Source organism: Scatophagus argus, chromosome 22, assembly GCF_020382885.2.
Source record: "Scatophagus argus isolate fScaArg1 chromosome 22, fScaArg1.pri, whole genome shotgun sequence".
Classification (NCBI taxonomy): Eukaryota; Metazoa; Chordata; class Actinopteri; family Scatophagidae; genus Scatophagus; species Scatophagus argus.
In genome coordinates, this window is record NC_058514.1 from 15,614,622 (window position 1) to 15,634,039 (window position 19,418).

At 43.6% G+C, this 19,418-nt stretch overlaps 1 protein-coding gene across 1 annotated transcript; it reads right to left on the reverse strand.

Annotated features, from left to right (window-relative positions):
- On the reverse strand, positions 1 to 17,685 carry aldh1l2 (aldehyde dehydrogenase 1 family, member L2). The gene is made up of 23 exons (XM_046379405.1): positions 17,425 to 17,685; positions 16,026 to 16,170; positions 13,255 to 13,489; positions 11,030 to 11,195; positions 10,689 to 10,790; positions 9,030 to 9,119; positions 8,280 to 8,414; positions 7,931 to 8,056; positions 7,422 to 7,513; positions 6,883 to 7,030; positions 6,284 to 6,403; positions 6,060 to 6,187; positions 5,637 to 5,787; positions 5,480 to 5,550; positions 5,253 to 5,358; positions 4,849 to 4,936; positions 4,148 to 4,241; positions 3,949 to 4,048; positions 3,288 to 3,386; positions 2,866 to 3,031; positions 2,489 to 2,594; positions 2,196 to 2,395; positions 1 to 1,968 (listed from the first exon to the last, which is right to left on the reverse strand). The coding sequence occupies exons 1-23, from the start codon at positions 17,470 to 17,472 to the stop codon at positions 1,913 to 1,915; spliced, it is 2,772 nt and encodes a 923-aa protein (XP_046235361.1). The 5' UTR covers positions 17,473 to 17,685; the 3' UTR covers positions 1 to 1,912.
- Between the last annotated feature and the right edge of the window lie 1,733 nt (positions 17,686 to 19,418).

Consider the following 19,418-nt stretch of genomic DNA (forward strand, 5'->3'; position numbering starts at 1 on the left):
TTCACAATGAATTCAAATCAGAGTTTATTTAACATTGTATGGTGTGCTGTTCATTGTTGGGGCAGCTCTCACCTTTTTTTCACAAATGGTGAGACGAATACTCTTGCTTCTTATGCCAGATAGACAGAGAGAAAACTCATTTCACAACTTCTGCACATTAGTGATGCATAAAAACATCTAGCTGGCGTGTCTTTATCCAACATGATATAGTGTTATAACATATAGTCTTACTCTGTCTGACAAAATATATATCAAATAGTCCTTTTCCCCTTGTTTGTTAAAAAATATTTACAAAAAAAAATCTAATTTTGCATTGAAATGTACTCGGACATCTGATCATCTGATCGGACATCCATTTTAATGTGACAAACAACTGAATTGGTGTTACTCTTTTCGCGACAGACATCCGTGCTAAATGTCTTTCGTGGCCTTCCTCACGACACGGCTTGTGAATATGATGCTATGAAGCAGCTAAATCTCAAATATTGGATGTCACAGCTGTGTGCCAAAAAATATAGTGACTACATGTCAACTGTCGAGCGAACCCGTGAAAGTTTCAAGAAAAATTGATTCGAAGAGTATGCTGAAAGAAAAGTCTACCAACAAAGTATGTTTCTTTACCAACTTGCTTTTGGCCGTTGTGACATTTGTCCACATTAAGACTCAAATATTAAGAATAAAACAGTGTCACCAATCCCTTCATCATTCCTGTTCAAACCTTGTCATTTTCTGATCTGCTGTACTACAGTCCGACTATTTACCATATTTAATCAAAGAGGTGTTGCTATCCTATAAAATAACTTCTGCTGAGGTTACACGTGTGTTTCCTCACTCTTAGCTCCTCATCTCCTTGTATCCTCGAGGTGCGTTTAAAGGATCGCAAGATCTTCCATGATGGCGGAGGGTAAACGCTCTTCGGGTCACGGGAGGAGAGAGGACGAGAGGAAGCAAAATTTAGCGTAATGAAAAGCACCCTTTGAGCCACAGTGGTTTTCAGCCTGCTGTTTAAGCTACTCTTTAAAGGCATAATATGCAGAATTTGTCAGTTGCTGGTTGTAAACACACCATTAATTCTGGATTCTGGAGAAAAGACAGTTCTCTGCTGAGTCTAATTCCCAGGTCATCAAATCACATCAAATCAAATCAATATTGGACAATCAGGGTATGAGACTCATCTCTTTGTCCTCAACTGCTGATGCCGAGTCCCAACACTGTAAAAATATTAATAAAACAAGAAATTTCAGGCAGAGGGCAGGATCTCTGCCTATACAGACACTAGGAGGTCATAAGTGATGATATTTGTATTTTGAGTTAATGCATTGATTTCTTTTTTGCCAGAAAATTCCTGCATATTGTGCCTTTAACTCAACTTCTTCTGATGCAGTACACAACAGCTCAGAAGCTGCCAAGGAGTAAAGTACGAGGCGAAGGGATGGTGAAGGCAGCATAACAAATGAGTGAGAAAAGGTCACGCCTTCAGATGATTTCCAAATCCTGAACCAAACTGATTGACATCATTAATAATACTGGGAAAACAGATTTCACATTTGAAGTGGTGGGTGTGTTTTAACATAAAACACACTTTGACGGAGCTGAAAATACAGCCAGAGCCAGGCTCGGCTCCCATCAGGAGTTCAGCCCGGCATTTTATGTGTGGACATGCGGACGGGCATAAACCACGCGTGTCTCCTGTCCGTGATGTGAATTTCGACGCAGGGCCAAGGAGAAGACAGGAACGTTGTCCACGCTGAGACAAACAACAAAGCTCTCTCCCTCTTTCGCACAGAACACACACTCACACACACACACACACTGTCCAGAAGTATCTGCTTAATGAAGCTGGATGTCTGACTGAAGCAGAAAGACGAGTCCCTTCCTGTTCGGATGTGAGTTCATTAGGAGAGTCTGTGTCTCAGTACTCCACAGTCACCGCTTTGGTCTTGAGGTATTCCATGAGAGCGTCCTCTCCTGCGGACCAAACCAAGAACAAAACAGTGCCAGTCAACAGCAGTTTTCGTCGGGTTAGCAAACGGTTAGCAATCAAAACATCAACAATTCTATAAATATTAAAATACAGTACGAAGAGCAATTGGCAACTGATGCCAACAGAAAAAAGCGAGATGATTTTCTCGTCTTCTAAAAGACAAATACTGCAAATGTCACGTCCTTCATGTCAGCTCCATGTCTCTGCTCACCGAGGTCTTTGCCGAAGCCGGACTGCTTGAAGCCACCAAAAGGTGAAGCTACATCAGTCTTATTGTAGGTGTTGACGAATACAGTTCCAGCCTCCAGTCGCTCGCTCACGTACATGGCCTTGCTGATGTCGCGGGTGAACACGCCCGAGGCCAGGCCGTACTCTGTGTCGTTGGCTCTCTGCAGCACGCCTTCCACATCGCTTGCGGTTTGGCGCAAGAAGACAGAGGGCGCAGGTTAGCGACTCACGATCGTGCTGCAACGTAGCCAGAAAGCTACTTTTTTGATGACTTACCCATCTTTGAATTTGGACACCACCATGACGGGGCCGAAGGACTCCTCTTTGGCGATGAACATGTGGTCCTCCACGTCGGTGAACACGGTGGGCTCCATGAAAAAACCTGAAGGAAAATCGCCATATTGATTTTTAGCGACTGAAGCAGTTGCCCTGTGTCACACGCAGTACAAACAGAGCACTGACACTGAAAAGGAACAGTGCATCCACACAGGCGAAAAGCAGAAACGGCTAAGATAGAAGCAGTTTTTAAAGACAGCTGGTGCTGTAAGCGAGCCGCAGTAATTACTGCTAAAACCCGATGCTCCTAAACACACACGCAAATCGTGCTGTTGGCTGGCAGCTGTGGTAGCCATTTGCCTCAGACTGCATCGTACCTGGCCTGTCCACCTGTTTGCCTCCGTACACCAGCGTAGCTCCCTCCTTGACTCCGACCTCACAGTACTCCAGCAGCTTGTCCAGGTGGGCTTTGTGATTCTGCGGGCCGTGATCTGTGGAGCGATCCAGTGGGTCTCCGATCTTCATCTTCTTGATCTCCTCCACCTTAGAGGGAAATGATGGTGAAAGAGAGGCGAGATTCTTCAAGCTTACTAACGCAGTTCCTCCTGCTCAAACCGACACCACTGAAGTGTGTTTGCAACTTGACCCCCTACCAGAGAATAAAAGTTAGGATATCTTGAACTGGAACTTTGGAACTTTTTAATTTGTCTCTCATGAGTCCCCCAGCTGTAAGGAATCAACCTTTAAACTTACATATGCGAAATATTATTGTAAAGGAGGGCAGTCTTGGCTCACTCACCACTCGGCTGATGTACTCATCGTGAATGGACTCCTCCACGAACAGACGTCCAGCAGCAATGCAGTTCTCACCTTTGTTGAAATAGACAGAGCTCATGCCCTGTGTAGCAGCACACACACACACACACACACAGATACACTGTTAGGAGCAAACTGAAAAAGAGACTGTACATGTAATCACAGATTTTGATATTAACATTTTAAATTTATAACACTTGATAATGGAATTAGCCAATATAATTATAGTTTTCAGTGGGATTGGGGAAATTTTTAAATTGGTTCACTCAAAGCTGAATTAAGTGTCACTCAAGTGATGTTGCATTACAAAGCATCTTAATTTCAGCCTTATGTTTAACTGACAGCAATCAGTTAAAAATATACAGTATACATATAGGATGTCACATTTGGAACATCAGATCATAGCAATTGTAAAACTGAGTTTTGACAGCCACTTCAAACAGCCAATGAAAATGTGAAAGATGATGCACAACACATGACATAGAGCTATGTAAAAATATTCAAATGCATTAAATGGAGGTATAAGTCAATCTGTTAATAATCAAAATCAAACCATAACCACCGACTTTCTGTAGTTTGAAAATCATATTTACTGACTAATTAACATGGCGTAAAAGTGTACAAGCAGCATCTTGCTCTCTCACCATGCGAACAGCCTTGTCCATGTCACAGTCACTGAAGATGATGAGAGGTGACTTCCCTCCCAGCTCCAGAGAAACCTTCTTCAGGTTACTGAGAGCACAGCTGAAACAGGAAATCACAAGAACAACAAAAAAACAAAGCACATGAAGTTTCACCAAACAGTTACATCAACCGGTGAGCAGTGAGTTCGTCTGGTCATACCTCTTCATGATCTGTTTGCCAATAGGTGTGGAGCCAGTGAAGCCCAGCTTGCGGATGTCCGGGTGGTCAGACAAACGCTGTCCCACCATGCCACCTATGGGAGGGAAAGGGATTAGGAAGGCGGATTACCGATTGATGAGGAAGCTTTCAACTTCCTGTTGTCAACAAAGCCTATAAAAAAAAGAACAAACCCTCCCAATCTCTTAAAAACCATCTCACAAATACTTATTTTCGCTGACTTTTTTTTTTTTAATTTATGCTTTTTATTATAAAATTCAGTTTTAACTTTCAGGCCTCTTAAAATATTTGAATTTAAGCAGACTGAGAAGGGAACGTCACTCTTTGACTGATCTGTTCACAAATCCTGGCTACACAACCTGAGAGGAGGGGTTGTAAGTCGACTTTTCTTCTGATTCTGATCCTTTTCCTTTGTAATAACTGTTAGAGAATAATTTTTCAGCATTGAAGTGTTCCTTCACAAAGAATTATTTCTCCCTGGACTAATAAATACTGCTTTGCAGCATCTATGGGGACAGGCTGTCTCCTGAGTTTCCTTCTGTCTTCTGAGTCCAAGGTTTTCCTCAACAATAACAAGCAGTCGGTGCTGGACTAAAGCGTTATTAGTAAGGTTTTCTTTCCAAATCACAAAAAAAAAATCACACAAGGAAGAGAAAAACAACTTCACATGAATGCATCTTTACCTGAGCCTGGCAAAATGTTTATAACTCCTTTTGGAATGCCAGCTTTCACTGACAGTTCAGCAAATTTCAGCGCCGTCAATGGAGTGACCTGTAGATATCAGAAACATGAACTTCTCTGAGACTTGGTCCGCTCAGATGGATGGAAAGTTTGAAACAGGACATAGGAGTATAGGTTGAGCTGTGTGTAAGGCACATACGGTTTATAATAGATTACAGTGTTGTACTACTACTAACAAAACATACTGAAATACACCTTAGAATATCAGGGGGATATTCAGCTAAAAAATGAGGTAGTGTGCTTAAAACATTGGCTTTCATGAGACCATTGTAATTGTGTCGTGAACCATTTCGTGTGAGCGCCTTGATTTAAAATGAGAGTGTGTGTGTGTGTGTGGTGTACTCGCCTGTGCAGGTTTAAGAACGAGCGTATTTCCAGCTGCGAGGCAGGCAGCACTCTTCCACGCCAACATCATGAGAGGATAATTCCAAGGTATGACTATGGCACACACACTGCCACAGAAAATACACAGTATAAATAGGTGAACTGATTTATATGAACAAAAAAAATCTTCCATTGAATATATTTCAATTACAATATTCACAATTAGGAAGCATTTAGTAAAACTTTTACCCCAGAGGTTCTTTCCTGGTGAAGGTCAGATTGCGATTGGGCCGGGCTTGGTTGATGGGGATTGTCTTGCCCTGCAACAAACGGTGTGTGCCTCTGGTGTCATTATCAGTGCTGAATATTTACAAAACTGCGGTTCGTGTGCCTGATTTTAACCTACCTGGATTTTGTCACACCAGCCGGCAAAGTATCGGAAGGTCTGGATGGACATGCCTACGTGTGTCTTAAGGGCTAGTGTGTACACAGCTCCTGAGTCGACGGACTCGATGGTGGCCAGCTCCTCCTGGTGTTCCTCCATCAGGTCTGCAACCCTGGGGGGGGTCGAAGAGAACACATTTAGTCACATTCTGTCTAGCCTGTGAACTGATAGTAGCAGTACACATTTTCCATGCGGATTTTGATTTGGTGATGATTGCACATTTGGTGAAGAGAGAACAGGACACCTATGTGCCACAGCAGATTAAAAAACATACAGTTTTATTTGGGTTGTTTTGCAGTGTGCTTGTAGCTTTGAGGAATCCAGACCTGAATGATTTTTCTGATCATGCGGTTCCTCTGTCGTCCACTAGGTGGAACTACTCACTTGTAAAGCAGACTTCCTCTATCTCTAGGGTTCATCTTGCCCCAGGGTCCATTATCGTAAGCTTCTTTGGCAGCTGCCACCGCCCGGTCCACATCCGCCACTGAGGCGTATGACACCTTACAGATCACCTGGTGAAGGATGCGGGGGTCAAGGTCCAGTAATTAACATTAAATGACTGTTCAAACAAAATCTTCTGTGTGTGTCTACATGTTCATGTGACTCACTGATCCATCAGTCGGGTTGATGGTATTGTAGGTCTTCCCATTCTCTGCATCCTCGAACTTGCCGTTGATAAAACACTGGTAGGGCATTTTCACCGTCATGTTGTTCACTTCTTTGGTTGCCTGGGCACAGCGCAACGACAACAGTACAAATCAAACACCTACATTTGTACTTATCTTCTTATCTTATCCTAGACCTGTCCTCTCAGTAGTATTGTCTTCATAAAACACTGATGCTCTATCTGCAGGAAAAATAAAGATGAGCTAGTAAGTCACCTAACCGAGCTCAGATTATGAATCACAGACATATGGCTAAGTAGCTTTCAAGAGAGGACAAAAAAATATATAGCCTATTTTGAAATAATCATATATACTGATTTGTTTAAATAAATTATCCCCTGCGATCTATGTACCCCAGGTTGGGAACCACTATCTTAGAATAAAACGTGTAAAAAAAAAAAAAAAAGAAAAAAAAGATGCAAAGGCAGTCGGTCTGGAAGTTAAATGAAAGGATCTCGCCTCACTGACAGCCTGTCACTCATTTTGAAGAAAGATCAGCTTACTGTCAAGGCTAACTGAGACAATAAAAGCAGCAGACTCACATAGTCGATGACCAGCTCCTCCTCCTGGTCCTCTCCTCTCAGCTTGCGGACGAACATCTGGATGAAGTCCTGGAAGGTGGTAGCCATGTACACGTCCTCGTTCTGCAGCTGGACGCCGGCACATTTCTGCTTCACCTCTTCCACCAGTCTGGACACAGAGACAATCGGTGCTTACACCCTAACCCTTTTTTAATATCACTGCCTTGTATTTTGCCAAGTGGTTTCTCTGGGAAGGGTTCATAGTAAGTGTCAGGGCTAGATTTTTCATTTGTCTGAATTTGCATTATTAACATGTAAAATATCTTAATCTTATTTATTAATTTATGATAACTGGAATCACTTTATTGTGTCTTTGTCACTGGATACTGGCAGTATGATGCTGCCATATATCATTTAGAAATGAGAAAATGTTATTTAGACTTGAGATCCAACTTTTCAGAGCTATAAAAGGTGAAACCTGCTTGTATGTACAAAAACTTCTAATTGGTCTTTCAGGTGAATCACTTCTGACCAATGGCTGCTCTAGTCTTCTCCCTCACCTGACCACATCCATGGAGGCAGCTCCAGACTTGAAGAAGTCTGTGCTGTTCTCGATGGCTGGGATGTTGCTGAGGATGCTCTTCCAGATGTTCTGTGATTTAAAAAAAAATACATAAATATTCACTATCAGTCAACACTGGTTTTCTTATATCCCATTGAAATATTACAGTGAGTTTCAAGTTATTTACTGTATAATGAAGGCCAAATACCAAGTTGAGTTGTGTATAGGTGAGAATAGGTAGTCATAATGTATTATAAACCCCATCAGTCAGTACTCTATAACTAGTCAGGAACAGCCATAAGACACTTGAACCTATAATTCATAATAAGTCATATCTCTAATGTTTGATGACTGTTGATATAGTGCATCAGAAAGCATTATGTGTGTTTATGAATGTAATCATGAAGCATTATGAATACATTATAATTCAGTATGAATGCCCCCATAATGCACTGTGGATGTGGTCTTCATAGAAAGCGTTACCAGACCAGCTAATAGTTTACTTACCCTGATCTCCTCTGCCATCTTCTTCTCATCATCAGTCAGCTCTACACTGGAGCTTTCCCCGGAGGAGAAGTATTTGGAAGCAGGGATCATCTTCCCATCTTCAAACTGCAGGCTCTTCACCAGCAGCTGTGGACCAAACACAGAGTGGATGAAGTCCAGGAGCGGCAGAGACAGGCCTACACATGCTGGTGTTTGCATAAGCCCAGCAGCAGGCAAAAAAATCTACTGTATCTGGAGTGCAGCGGGATGAAAAGCAACACAGGCGTGAGCTTTGACACGCTTGTCCCGCTCTACTTTTGTTTGCTCTGACTATTTGTTTTGTAGTACAGCAAACTACAGAGTCACTCACAGGCTTCCCATCAGTTCCAAACAGGACAAGTCCATTCTTGGAGACCAGGCCAGGCTGGGATGCCCCCTCTATCTCCAGGGGCTGACCGGCTGGTACCGACCCTCCCAACAGGGATGAGCCATACAGGGTCACGGACTGAGGAAAGACACAGAGAGGAGCATTAATGACACACATTTTATGTGTACCCTACTAAATTTTGAGTAGTTAAAGAAGATATTGTATGTGTATCTCAAATATAACTGTGACTAGTTATCTGTCACGTAAAACAGTAGTTATCTGCAGTGATGTGACGTCAGTAACCAAGTGACTAGTGACAGTGAGTTAGAAATACCATTAATTAGAATTCTAACAGTCAGAACTACAATATGTATATGTGGACTCGTTATTATTACGAGTCAAAACTGAATCATAAATAACCGTAACTGAGTATGAATAGAGGTCAATGGCACAAATTTGACTTGACAATACGAAATTAAAGGTCGATATCGGGCATTAACATTTTGACTAGTGAGAAATGAACTGTAGTTATCTTTTATTAGAATTGCTTCCAGTAAAGTTTGCATTATGAATTGGTCTAGTAACTAGTCAAAAAGCAATTCTTGATATCTACAATATCTAAGTCCATATTTTTCAATGGCTTGTTATTTAAGCTACTGAGTATCTGCTTCACGCAGTTTCTGGGTCTGCCATGAGATCAGTCTGACCTTCCAACAGACACCTTGTGTTTCTTGTGTGTTCCAGGAAACGCACCTGACCATCAATGACAGTCCAGGCACCAGGGACTTTGTCATGGCCGCGGATCCAGTTGTGGATGGCCTCAGCTGGCTGGGCCAGGTTGACCTAAGGGGCAGAGAGACACAGGAGTCAACATGCTGACGGCTCAGACTCAGTTTTTTTAGACCAGCTCACCTACATTTCTGAGAATGAGAGGGGAACCTGACAGCTGGTTGTTGCTAGCTGAGCGACACGTGGAAAAGCGACGCTGGAAACTAACCCTCTGCACTAAGAATAGATCGTTTAGACACACTGCCAGCAACGTGGTTCAAAGTGACAAATCAGAAAGGAGCTATGATCAGCCCCACCTCTGTCTTTCCCCTTGTAAGATACACACCAGCCAGCCACTCAATTTTACATATTTGGTTCTGAACAACAAGTTGAGCTAACAGTAAATTTCCATGCTGTTCACTGAATGAAGGTGTTGTTGCACTGAGCAGCTGTCCAATGGCTTAAGGTGGACAAACTCCAGGAAAAATGTGGCATCGTGGGCTGATGTGATGTGATGTGATGTTGGAGTGGTGTAAATAATGAGCCATATGAGCAACATCCAGCACCTGCTCCGGTAGATGCATATATTTAGGAATGACGGTTCTGTTGTGGGAAGCACCTCAGCCAAGCGCAAAGTACCAGAATACTACTAATCTGATCTTAACATTTAACTTGAAAACACACTCCCTTCACAGATTAAAAAAAAACCATTCAAACCCATACACACAGCCACTTCCTATCTAATAGTAACAACAATATAAGAACACCTGCTGCTATTTGTTCACATTGTCACAACTGATTTCACCGCTCATACAAAATTTATGAGAAGGTAACATTTTAATCACAGTAAACGTGTAACATTTTACAAAACTGTGAAGGAGATTTCAGTCTGCAGTGTAGAGTAACATTAGGCTTCATGATCAGACAAAGTTTGTATATCATGTCGACACTTGTCGTTCTCATGCTCCCGCTTTATTGCTCATCCACATAACATCTCTTGCTCGCTTGCTCTCTCTCTCTCTCTCTCTCTTTGTCTCTCTGCTGCAGCTGTGTATCACATTGTTTTTTCAAATAACGTGTTGATTTTATAATGGCTGTATAATGGTGTTCAACAGCATCTTTCAAATTCAAAACCAGTATCGAATCCACGTGGCGAATCCTTTATGTTATTCAGCATTTGACGTGTTTTAATGAATCTTAGAACAACCAGCTAGACAAGAGAAGACTGAGCTACAAAAACATCTTTCATGATCTTTAGCTGAATATGGACACCAGTTAGCTACAGCTGCTATAACTGTTATTTTACCCAGCAACAGTCAACTCATAATGAGAGGCTGCTACCTGTACAGTTTCCATTCATTCCATTCCAGCTTCCATTCATCTTCGCTAATAAAATAGCGTGAGGAAAAGTCAAAGGTTTGACAAAAAAAATTCGATAGTGAAGCCTGGAATTTTGAAGCAGTAATTGAAGCAATTACTGTAAAATTTCATTGTCATAAAGATATGGCCTCAAGATTAATTGAATTCAATTAAAGTTATTTCTACAACACAGCCCCAAATCACAATAAAAGTCAGTTCATTCATCTTAAAATAAAGATGGATAAGATGTGACTTGGGGCTACTGTCAGGAACAAGAACTCTCACCTTGGCGTTGGATTTCTTCTGAATGCCTTCATAGCTTGCTCCTTCCTCCGTCTGGGGAATACGAGGGGCCTTTCCATCAGCAATGAGCTGCACCGATTCCACCTGTGCCGGGAAACAATGCGAGTGTGACACCTCAGTATGTGCTGTGTTATAAGCTGCTGACTATCTCTAAAGATAAAGAGGGCTGAGCGGGAACTGGGCATAGTGGAAAAGAGAATGAAGAGTACAGGTTTTTGGAGTGTTTGATGCATTACTCAATTTGAAAAAGGTTCTATGTAAATGCATGCTCCTGATTGCACTCTTTATGCTGCACCCAAAAATATGAAATTCCAGATAATTACCATAGCCTTGATGCCCTCTGGGAAGAGGAAGCGGTTGTAGAGTGTGTCTACAGTGTCGTTTGGCTCTACAGCGCACTCCCTCTGCAGCAGGATTGGTCCGGTGTCCAGTCCATCATCAGCCCAGAACACCGTGAAGCCAGCTTTCTTATCACCGTGGATCAGGGTCCTAGAGACACACATGTTCACAGGTAAAAGTATTAACAGACTTTGGAGCAGTGCCACAACACATGTATTTTTAGACCAAATGGAGGATATAAAGTGGACCATAAACCTGAGCAAATGGAGCCGACTCAGATAAAGAACTGATAAAAGATGATTGCACCTGGAGTGAATGAGACTAAGGCAAGCAGACTGTTGATAGGCTGTGAATCAAACAAGCTGTCCATCGGTCCTTATAAGGCAGTTGAATAAATTTGTTTATTTATTTTATTTATTTTATTTATTTTACGAGGGATAATATCAAGCAATCTTAGGTTACTTTGTTACTTTGGCTGGATTCACATCATACATTGTTGTCAAAATTTTAATCGGACGTATCTCTGCTTTGATCATATTATGAGGAGGAGAGGTGGAAGAAGCAAGCTGATCTTATACTTAGTATACTTCTTCCTGCCTTCTTCCTATTCACACTTAAACAACAGACAAGAACATGATGGAAAATTTTGCATAGTTCCTAAATGTCAAATTATTTCTTCTGACTATAAATGACATTTTTTAGCACTTCATTACAATGGGAGCAAATGGGATATAAATAGTGACATTTACAAAAGCAGGTTCAATTCACCTTAGAGCAATAAACAGCAAGTTCCGTTTTTTCCAGTTGAAAACAAACAGAAGCCATTCATTTGCACTCAGTGATAACAGGAATAGACAGATAGTAAGGGTGTGGAACAGAGAATGTAGCATGTTGGTTAGATAAGGAAACCAGCTTGCTAGGAGGCTGAGGCCAAACAGAACTGGTTTAAACATCCAGTTAGACAGATAGCATCAAACTCTTCTCTACCCCTGCTTCGACCTGGAAAACACAGATGACTTAGGGCCTGTGAGATATGCCTTTAGACCTTTAGTTGCTCCTAAGTGCAGGATAAAATCCCTTTTGACTCAGCTAGCTTGTGTAACTTTCACTTAACAGCAGCCACTATAGCTGGAATAACGTTTATGAAGCGTAGTCTGCTGTACCAGTAAGACAAGTAGAAAAGAGCCATAAGTTCAACAAATTTACTCAGAGTTGGCAGCTACATCTAGCTAAGTCAATATAACATTAGCTATCATAGGCGGCCTGCTGTCACAACAAAATCCCTGAGTGTACTGACCCGAGCAATGAGGTGTTTTTATAGCTTATAAATGAAGTTTTTCATCTGAACAAGAAATAATGCGTTACTTCTTCTCCGGGGCTATCATCCGGTTTTAGCCTTTACTGTACTGTTTTTTCGTCCTTTTACTTCATTTTGTACTGTTTTACAAAACATATTTGGGGTAGTTATTTTTATTCCACATTTGCAGATCACAGTTGTTTCTATGTGATATGTGTACATAATGTATGACAAACAACATGTTGGCTTACCCTTGCATGTCACGTTTTACCTGCTTCAACACGGCACAAAAAGTGACTAAGTTCTTTGCAAAAGTTTTGTCAAAATTAGTAGTTATAGGTGGCTGTTTTGTGGGAGAGACAACTACAGTAAGATTCCAAAAAAACTAATAATTCTATCAATGAGCTGCAAGCAAATTAACAAAGAATGATTTACATTTCTCTGAATGCTACAGATGCAAGTCTGTCAAACAGGTCCTTGGCAGGCTGCAGACGGTTAATGCTTGCTAATGCTTTGCTAAGTCTGTGTAGTTTCATTTGGCCAACTGCCACTATCTGTTCACACTCAGCAGAAAGTGTCTGCTTTTCTGTCCCATTTATTTATGGCTGCACAGTTGTGGATAAATTGTTCAAGTGGAATATGTTGTCTATCATTACTGTGAGGAAAACAGTGTGGTTTTGTGGGTGGACCTGTGATGGGAACATCACGCTTACGGTAATACGTTTTCTACTGTTGTTAGCCCATGTGGCCAGTGAACCAAAAGGAAATTTAGAACAGTGATAATCTTTAACCTGAAAGAGTAAGTTAACCCCAGTGCAAGTATCACGAAACCAGTAACTCACCACACCAAGTCATCGTTCAAAATTACACTGAATGCAGACAGGTTTAAAGTGTGTGATTACTCTCTCTCACCAGTTGATGGCCGAGGCGCCTCGATGAAGTGGCAGGATGGAGGGGTGGTAGATGATGGAGCCGTGCTTGGGGTGATCAATGATGTTCATGGGGATGAACTGGGAGCAGAAGGGCATGACGTTCAGCTCGGCGCCCACCGCCTGGTATGCATCCACCACCTCTGGGATGGGCTTCCCCTTGACCCGCCACCGTGGGAACTTGAACACAGGCGTCCCGTCTTTCTCCGCCGCCACCGCTGAAAGAGAAGTCGGGAGTTTACACACACTGTCCAGGAAGCAGAAATGAAATCAACCCAGAGCATTTCTTGGTCTGGCTCTGCCTCGCAGTTTCTTGTAGAGACTTAAAAAATGCTTGATCTTCATTTTGAGACAATTGTTTATCTTGCAATGCATTTGCAAGTAAAGACTTTTTTCTGAAACTCTGAGTGGCTGTGCATGAGGGTGACAGTCAGGTGCAGGAGAGCACACCCTTTTAAATGGAAGAATTAACTAAATGCATTTTACACTTTCTTCTCAGTCTCACTTTTCAACACTGTGGCTCAGGAAGTAGAACGGTCATCCACTAATTGGAAGGTGGTGGTTCAATCCCTGGCCCCTGCAGTCTACATGCTGAAATGTCTTTGAGGAGGAGCGTGTGTGAGCATTCGTGTGAATGTTTATGATTGCATGGTGTCCTCCGCCACGAGTGTATGGATGTGTGAATCTTGGCTCGTGTTGTAAAGCATTGAGTGGTCAGTCAGACTGGAATAGAGCTATGCTGTATAAATACTGTCCATTTAATTTATTGGTTAGTTTTCCAATGTCTTCAGTCCTTAAAGTGAACATGTGGCAGTCTCTGCCACTTCAACATCAGTCAGATGAGCTTTAACTTTAGTCAGAATCTGCTGTACCTGTACACAGTCAGTTGGAAGCTGTAAAGACCCTGGCATGGTGCACTTTCTGCAATTCAGCCCTACAACTGGGTCACTGTGCTAACAGTGACAGTACACCCACCAGCTCTCACACCCACAGACATACAGTATGTGGGGTAAGGACTACCTGTATCTGATGAATGAGGTGAGGGATAACTAGCTATTAAGATATACTGCTGTTTATTATCTATTCTACCTGTAAATTGTCCTCTAAAGAACTTTATTTTATATCTTATCAATACCAGCTTTACTTTTTATCAGCATTATTTATTTACTTCACTTCAGTATTTTTTAATTGCAATAGGCTGCCTAAAGTGGGTCACGGGGGACATGAGATTAAGTTTGATCCATCCATACGTTTCCAGCTTAAAAAAATACAAATAGCTGTTTATACGGTTTGATTTTTGGGAGGTATAATGCTCTTTAAATATGTAGGATCCCTAGTTATGATGAGAGTGTCACCGGAACAAAGTCAGTTAAGGGAACTTAGGATTCAGATAGCATTTTACATTCCAAAAACACAAGTGCTGTTTGCTTTTGGCCCGTGGCTCATTATTAACTTTCAGTTTCGGCCTTCCAAAGAAAAAAGAAAAAAAAATTTTGGCACTCCTGCAATGGAAGCTGTTTAAAATCAAAGAATCATTGTGTGTGTGTGTGTGTGTGTATGTGTGTGTGTCTGTGAAAACACCACACTCTTTCTATTAAAGCCTGTCAGCACTGTAGATGCAAGCAGAGTAGAATGTGAGGACTACTGCACTAAAACTTCATTTTGAGTATCACATCTTTCCTGCAAAGACCTGCACAGCAAGATGTTTATGTTTATGAGCAGAAATAATAAGGAAGCACAGAGTTGAATACTGGCGACAAATGCTGAGGAGAAAGGAGGATGACGGGCAGAGGTCAAGGAGCAGCTGATGTTGATGCTTCCTGGAAAGACTGCATCACACGAAAGCATTTTCACCTAAGAGCTTCATCTCGGGGCCACACGGGGCCTCTCCCCACACGGACAATGGGGTCACTATTCCGCAGCTAACGCAGTATAAAGGCCTGTCTTTGTCCACGAGCACTGTAGAGTCAACACGCATCTACCTCAGCCACAGCACAGGCCTCTGATGACCCAGAGAAGACCCAGGACAATAGAGGCCATCGCATCTGAAATTCTCTGCCTTATTATTTCTGTACAAGCCCAATACAAAACATTTACTCTGCTGCATTTCTGTGTTATTTATTATTGTCTGATTATAATGGGACCAGATGTTAGAGTCATTTGAACAAAAGAAGAATACAGCACTTTATGTCATCAAGCTGTAGTCTACGAATATGTTTGTTCTGCATACCAGCACTGAAGTTCATGTCAACTAAATGCTTGGGCCCAATATCTTACAAGCATAATATGCAATGACTTCCTGAAGCATGTACAGACTCATACAAAAGTAATTCCTCTGAACAATCACTTATGAGCCTCTCCAGGTAAGTGCTGGTGTCTGTATCTGCATGAACACTTGCCTATTGCCTTTATTGTGTTCTTAGCACTTCACACAATGTCCAGAGTGTTGTGCGGAGGTGTGGGTGTGCTGCAGACGTAGCTGCAGACTTGTGTGTTTACAAGCAGCTCCCCAATGCCCAGGAGGTGACTTTGAGGTCGGTTCTGATTCCACCTTCTATTGAACCAACTGTTTATTTCACCGTTTGGACGGCAGTTTGGCTGCATGAGAAAATGCTTGCTGTCAGCTGCAAACATTTATTCCCTTATATTCCTAAAACCTGCTACAGAAAGGACAGTTAGTGCACACGGTGTGGTCATGTGCAAATCAAAGAGAAAGACTGAACCAACAGGTAAGAGAGAAGGACATGAACTCACCCAGGGGGTCGGCCTTGCCATCCTTGTCAGGGACTGTGAACACACCCACCACCTTGTGACCCTGCTTCCTCAGGTTGCTGTACACCTCCTGGCCGAACAGGCTTTGGCCAATTATAGCTAGTTTAAGTTTGTTCTGGTAATAATGCTGTAATGAGAACAAAAAAACAAAGACATAAGTGTCAGTCTTACCCATATGCAGTATGTCTCATTCAAACCACATTGCTTTGACGATGACAAACATCTCCACGTGTACATAAATCTTTTGTTCAGTAGAGGAGGATTTTCAACACTCCCATGACTTCATGTTAGTTACAAAGATGTTATGTAACTGACAATGGTAGTCCCAGTGCAGAGGCGGTCTTAACACCAGACACTGCAGGGGACTGCCTTCAGCACCAGGAGGCAAGGGGCCCCACGCAACTAAAGGCGCAAGCTGGGGAACTTGCAGTCAACAGAGCTGAAAAACAAAACTAATGCAGCCGAGGCTGTGATATCCTGACTTGTAGTCACATATACGAGTCAAGGCCTAAAAACTTCACATTCACTTCCCACTTTATGCATGAGTGTATCAAAAACATGAAAAGAGCCGGGGGGGTCCAGGGGGCCCTATGTCTGCCCCGGGGAGAATGCTTATGAGATGTTTGAGGCCAGCTCTGAGAAAAGCTATTGGCTGACAGCGATCACAGCCCTCATCCAGAGAGTGAGTAGTTCCTGATTGCGGCAGCACACGTGTGAAGGAAGGAAGTTTCAAGTTTCCCTCGCATGAATGGTCCCGTCCAGTGCACGGGGCACCGTCTCATGCTGTAACACCGCGTTCTGCAACGTGCTTCATGATGCCTTCACAGCCCCATTCATTCCAATCAGCTGCCCCCAGTCAGGTACCTCCTAACGCACAGGGGACATGACATGCATTTCACTTGGTTGCAAAAACCCCTCAATAATGACGCATGAATGGGCAGAGTGTCCACAGCTCTCCTCTAGTCTCCCCGCAGCCACGCAGGAGTGGGCACTAAGCCTGTCTGCGTACAGTGTGGAGCTCATAGGCTGATGCAACTCCTCCAGATCTTGTACAGTACAGGCCAGTACAGTCAGGGCACACAGGGAGAGGAGGGAGAGGAGGGAGAGGGGGGAGACAGCGGCGAGCGCACAGTAACGTGGCGAACTGGCACTGATACACCATCATTTGCTCTATACAGAAGCAGAGTGAAGACCTGGACGCGAACTATGACTCACTGATCCGCAATTAGAGCCGAGTCTGGCTCTGTTCTCTTCGTGTCACCACGACCAGTGTTTGCCAGTATATACATATTTTTTTATTCTATGTTTTTCTAGCAGTGCAACATCAATGGCACTACTGATTCTCTGGTGCAGCAAAAGCAGTGAAAGCAACGTTACTCACGGACGAAGTGGAGAATTTCCTTAAGACTTGACTCGCCGTCCACAACATAATGGCGATGTTTTGTTTATAAAAAATGTCTCAAAAATTAAAAAATAAATCCAAATAATGCAAAATTTTGTACGACCTTCTACTGAGGGAACGTGCGCTGCTGGCCACACACACCTGCCTCTGTGTGAGCGTGTGTAACTGTGAGTCACAGGAGTGGCTGTGCTATGGGCTCACCACAGACAGCTTATACTCGACAGCAGCAGACAGAGTACGTACCGCTCGGCACTGTACGTGCGCGGTCACGCGGTGCTTACTACGTCCTCAACCGCGCGGCCACGTGTGGGAATTCATACCATTTTTAAATTGCTGTTCTCATACCCGACTGTAGTGTTAATTTCATGGCAAGCAAATAAAATAAAATATTTTTTTAGAAGTAAACATTTTAAAAAGATGTTTGACATCATCATTTGACCATCACAGGCCACAAAAAGATCTGCAAGCACTGCAGGAGGGGACAGAGGGAGAGCGAACGAGTTCAACCAGTTCTTCAACAGGTTTTCTCATGCTAATGTCTCCATTCCCCCCCTCAACCCCCTCAACACCCATCCCAATGCAAATGGGTCTGCTTCCCCCTTCATCCACTCAACACCAACCCCCCAACGCAAGGACACAGACTCAGCCCCCATCAACATCACTTGTCACTGGGTCAGCAGGGAGCTGAAGAAACTTCGCTCCAGCAAGGCAGCCGGCCCGGACGAGGTGTGCCTGAGAATGCTTAAGGCCTGTGCTATGGAGCTGGGGAAGCCCCCCCAGCAGATCTTCAACATGAGCATTCACCAGGGGAAGGTCCCAACTCTGTGAAAGACATCCTGTCTTGTCCCAGTCCCCAGGAGGCCACACCTGACAGCCCGATGAATTCAGACCGGTGGCCCTAATGTCACACGAGATGAAGACACCGGAACGGCTGATGTTCCACCATCTCAGACCCCAGGCCCGCCACGCCCAGGACCCCCTGCAGTTTGCCTATCAGATAAAGGTAGGGGTGGACGACGCCATCCTGTACCTGCTGCACAAGGCCCACTTTCACCTCGACAATGGAAGCAGTGCTGTGAGGATCATGTTCTTCGACTTCTCTAGCGCTTTCAACACCATCCAGCCCGTCCTCCTGAGAGACAATCTGCACAACATGAGAGTGGACCCACACCTGATCTCCTGGATGGAGGATTACCTCTCAGAGAGACCTCAGTTTGTTAAGCTGGGTGACTGCACATCTGACACCCTGCTGAGCAGCACCGGAGCACCTCAGGGCACAGTGCTTTCCCCGGTCCTGTTCACACTCTATACATCTGAGTTCCAGTACCAGTCAGAGCTCTGCCACATGCAGAAGTACTCAGACGATACTGTGATAATGGGATGCATTGAGGATGGGCAGGAGCCTGGTGGGAGACTTTGCTGAATGGTGCAGGGCTAACAAGCTGCAACTCAGCACATCCAAAACCAAGGAGCTGGTGGTTGACTTCAGGAGGAACAGACTCCATCCCATACCAGTCTCCATCAAGAGTTGAATGACAGACTGGACGGGTGAGTGAACACAGACACCATCCACAGGAAAACACAGAGTCGTCTGTATTTCCTGAGCAGGCTGGGGTCCTTCAACATCTGCAAAAAACTGCTGCTGATGTTCTACCAGAGTGTGGTGGCCAGTGTCCTGTTCTATGCTGTGGTGTGCTGGGGAGGCAGCATCAAGAAGAGGGACGCAACACGGCTGGACAGACTGGTGCGGAGGGCAGGATCTGTGGTGGGCACAGAGCAGAAAAACTGACCCTGGATAAGATCCTGTCCATACTGGACAACGCCTCCCACCCTCTGCACAGGACTCTGATCAGCCAGAGGAGTGTGTTCAGCACCAGGCTGCTGTATCTGACCTGCTCCACAAACAGACTCAGGAACTCGTTCGTTCCCCTGGCCATTAGGCTCTACAACACATCTCTGGGTGTTCAGGAGTC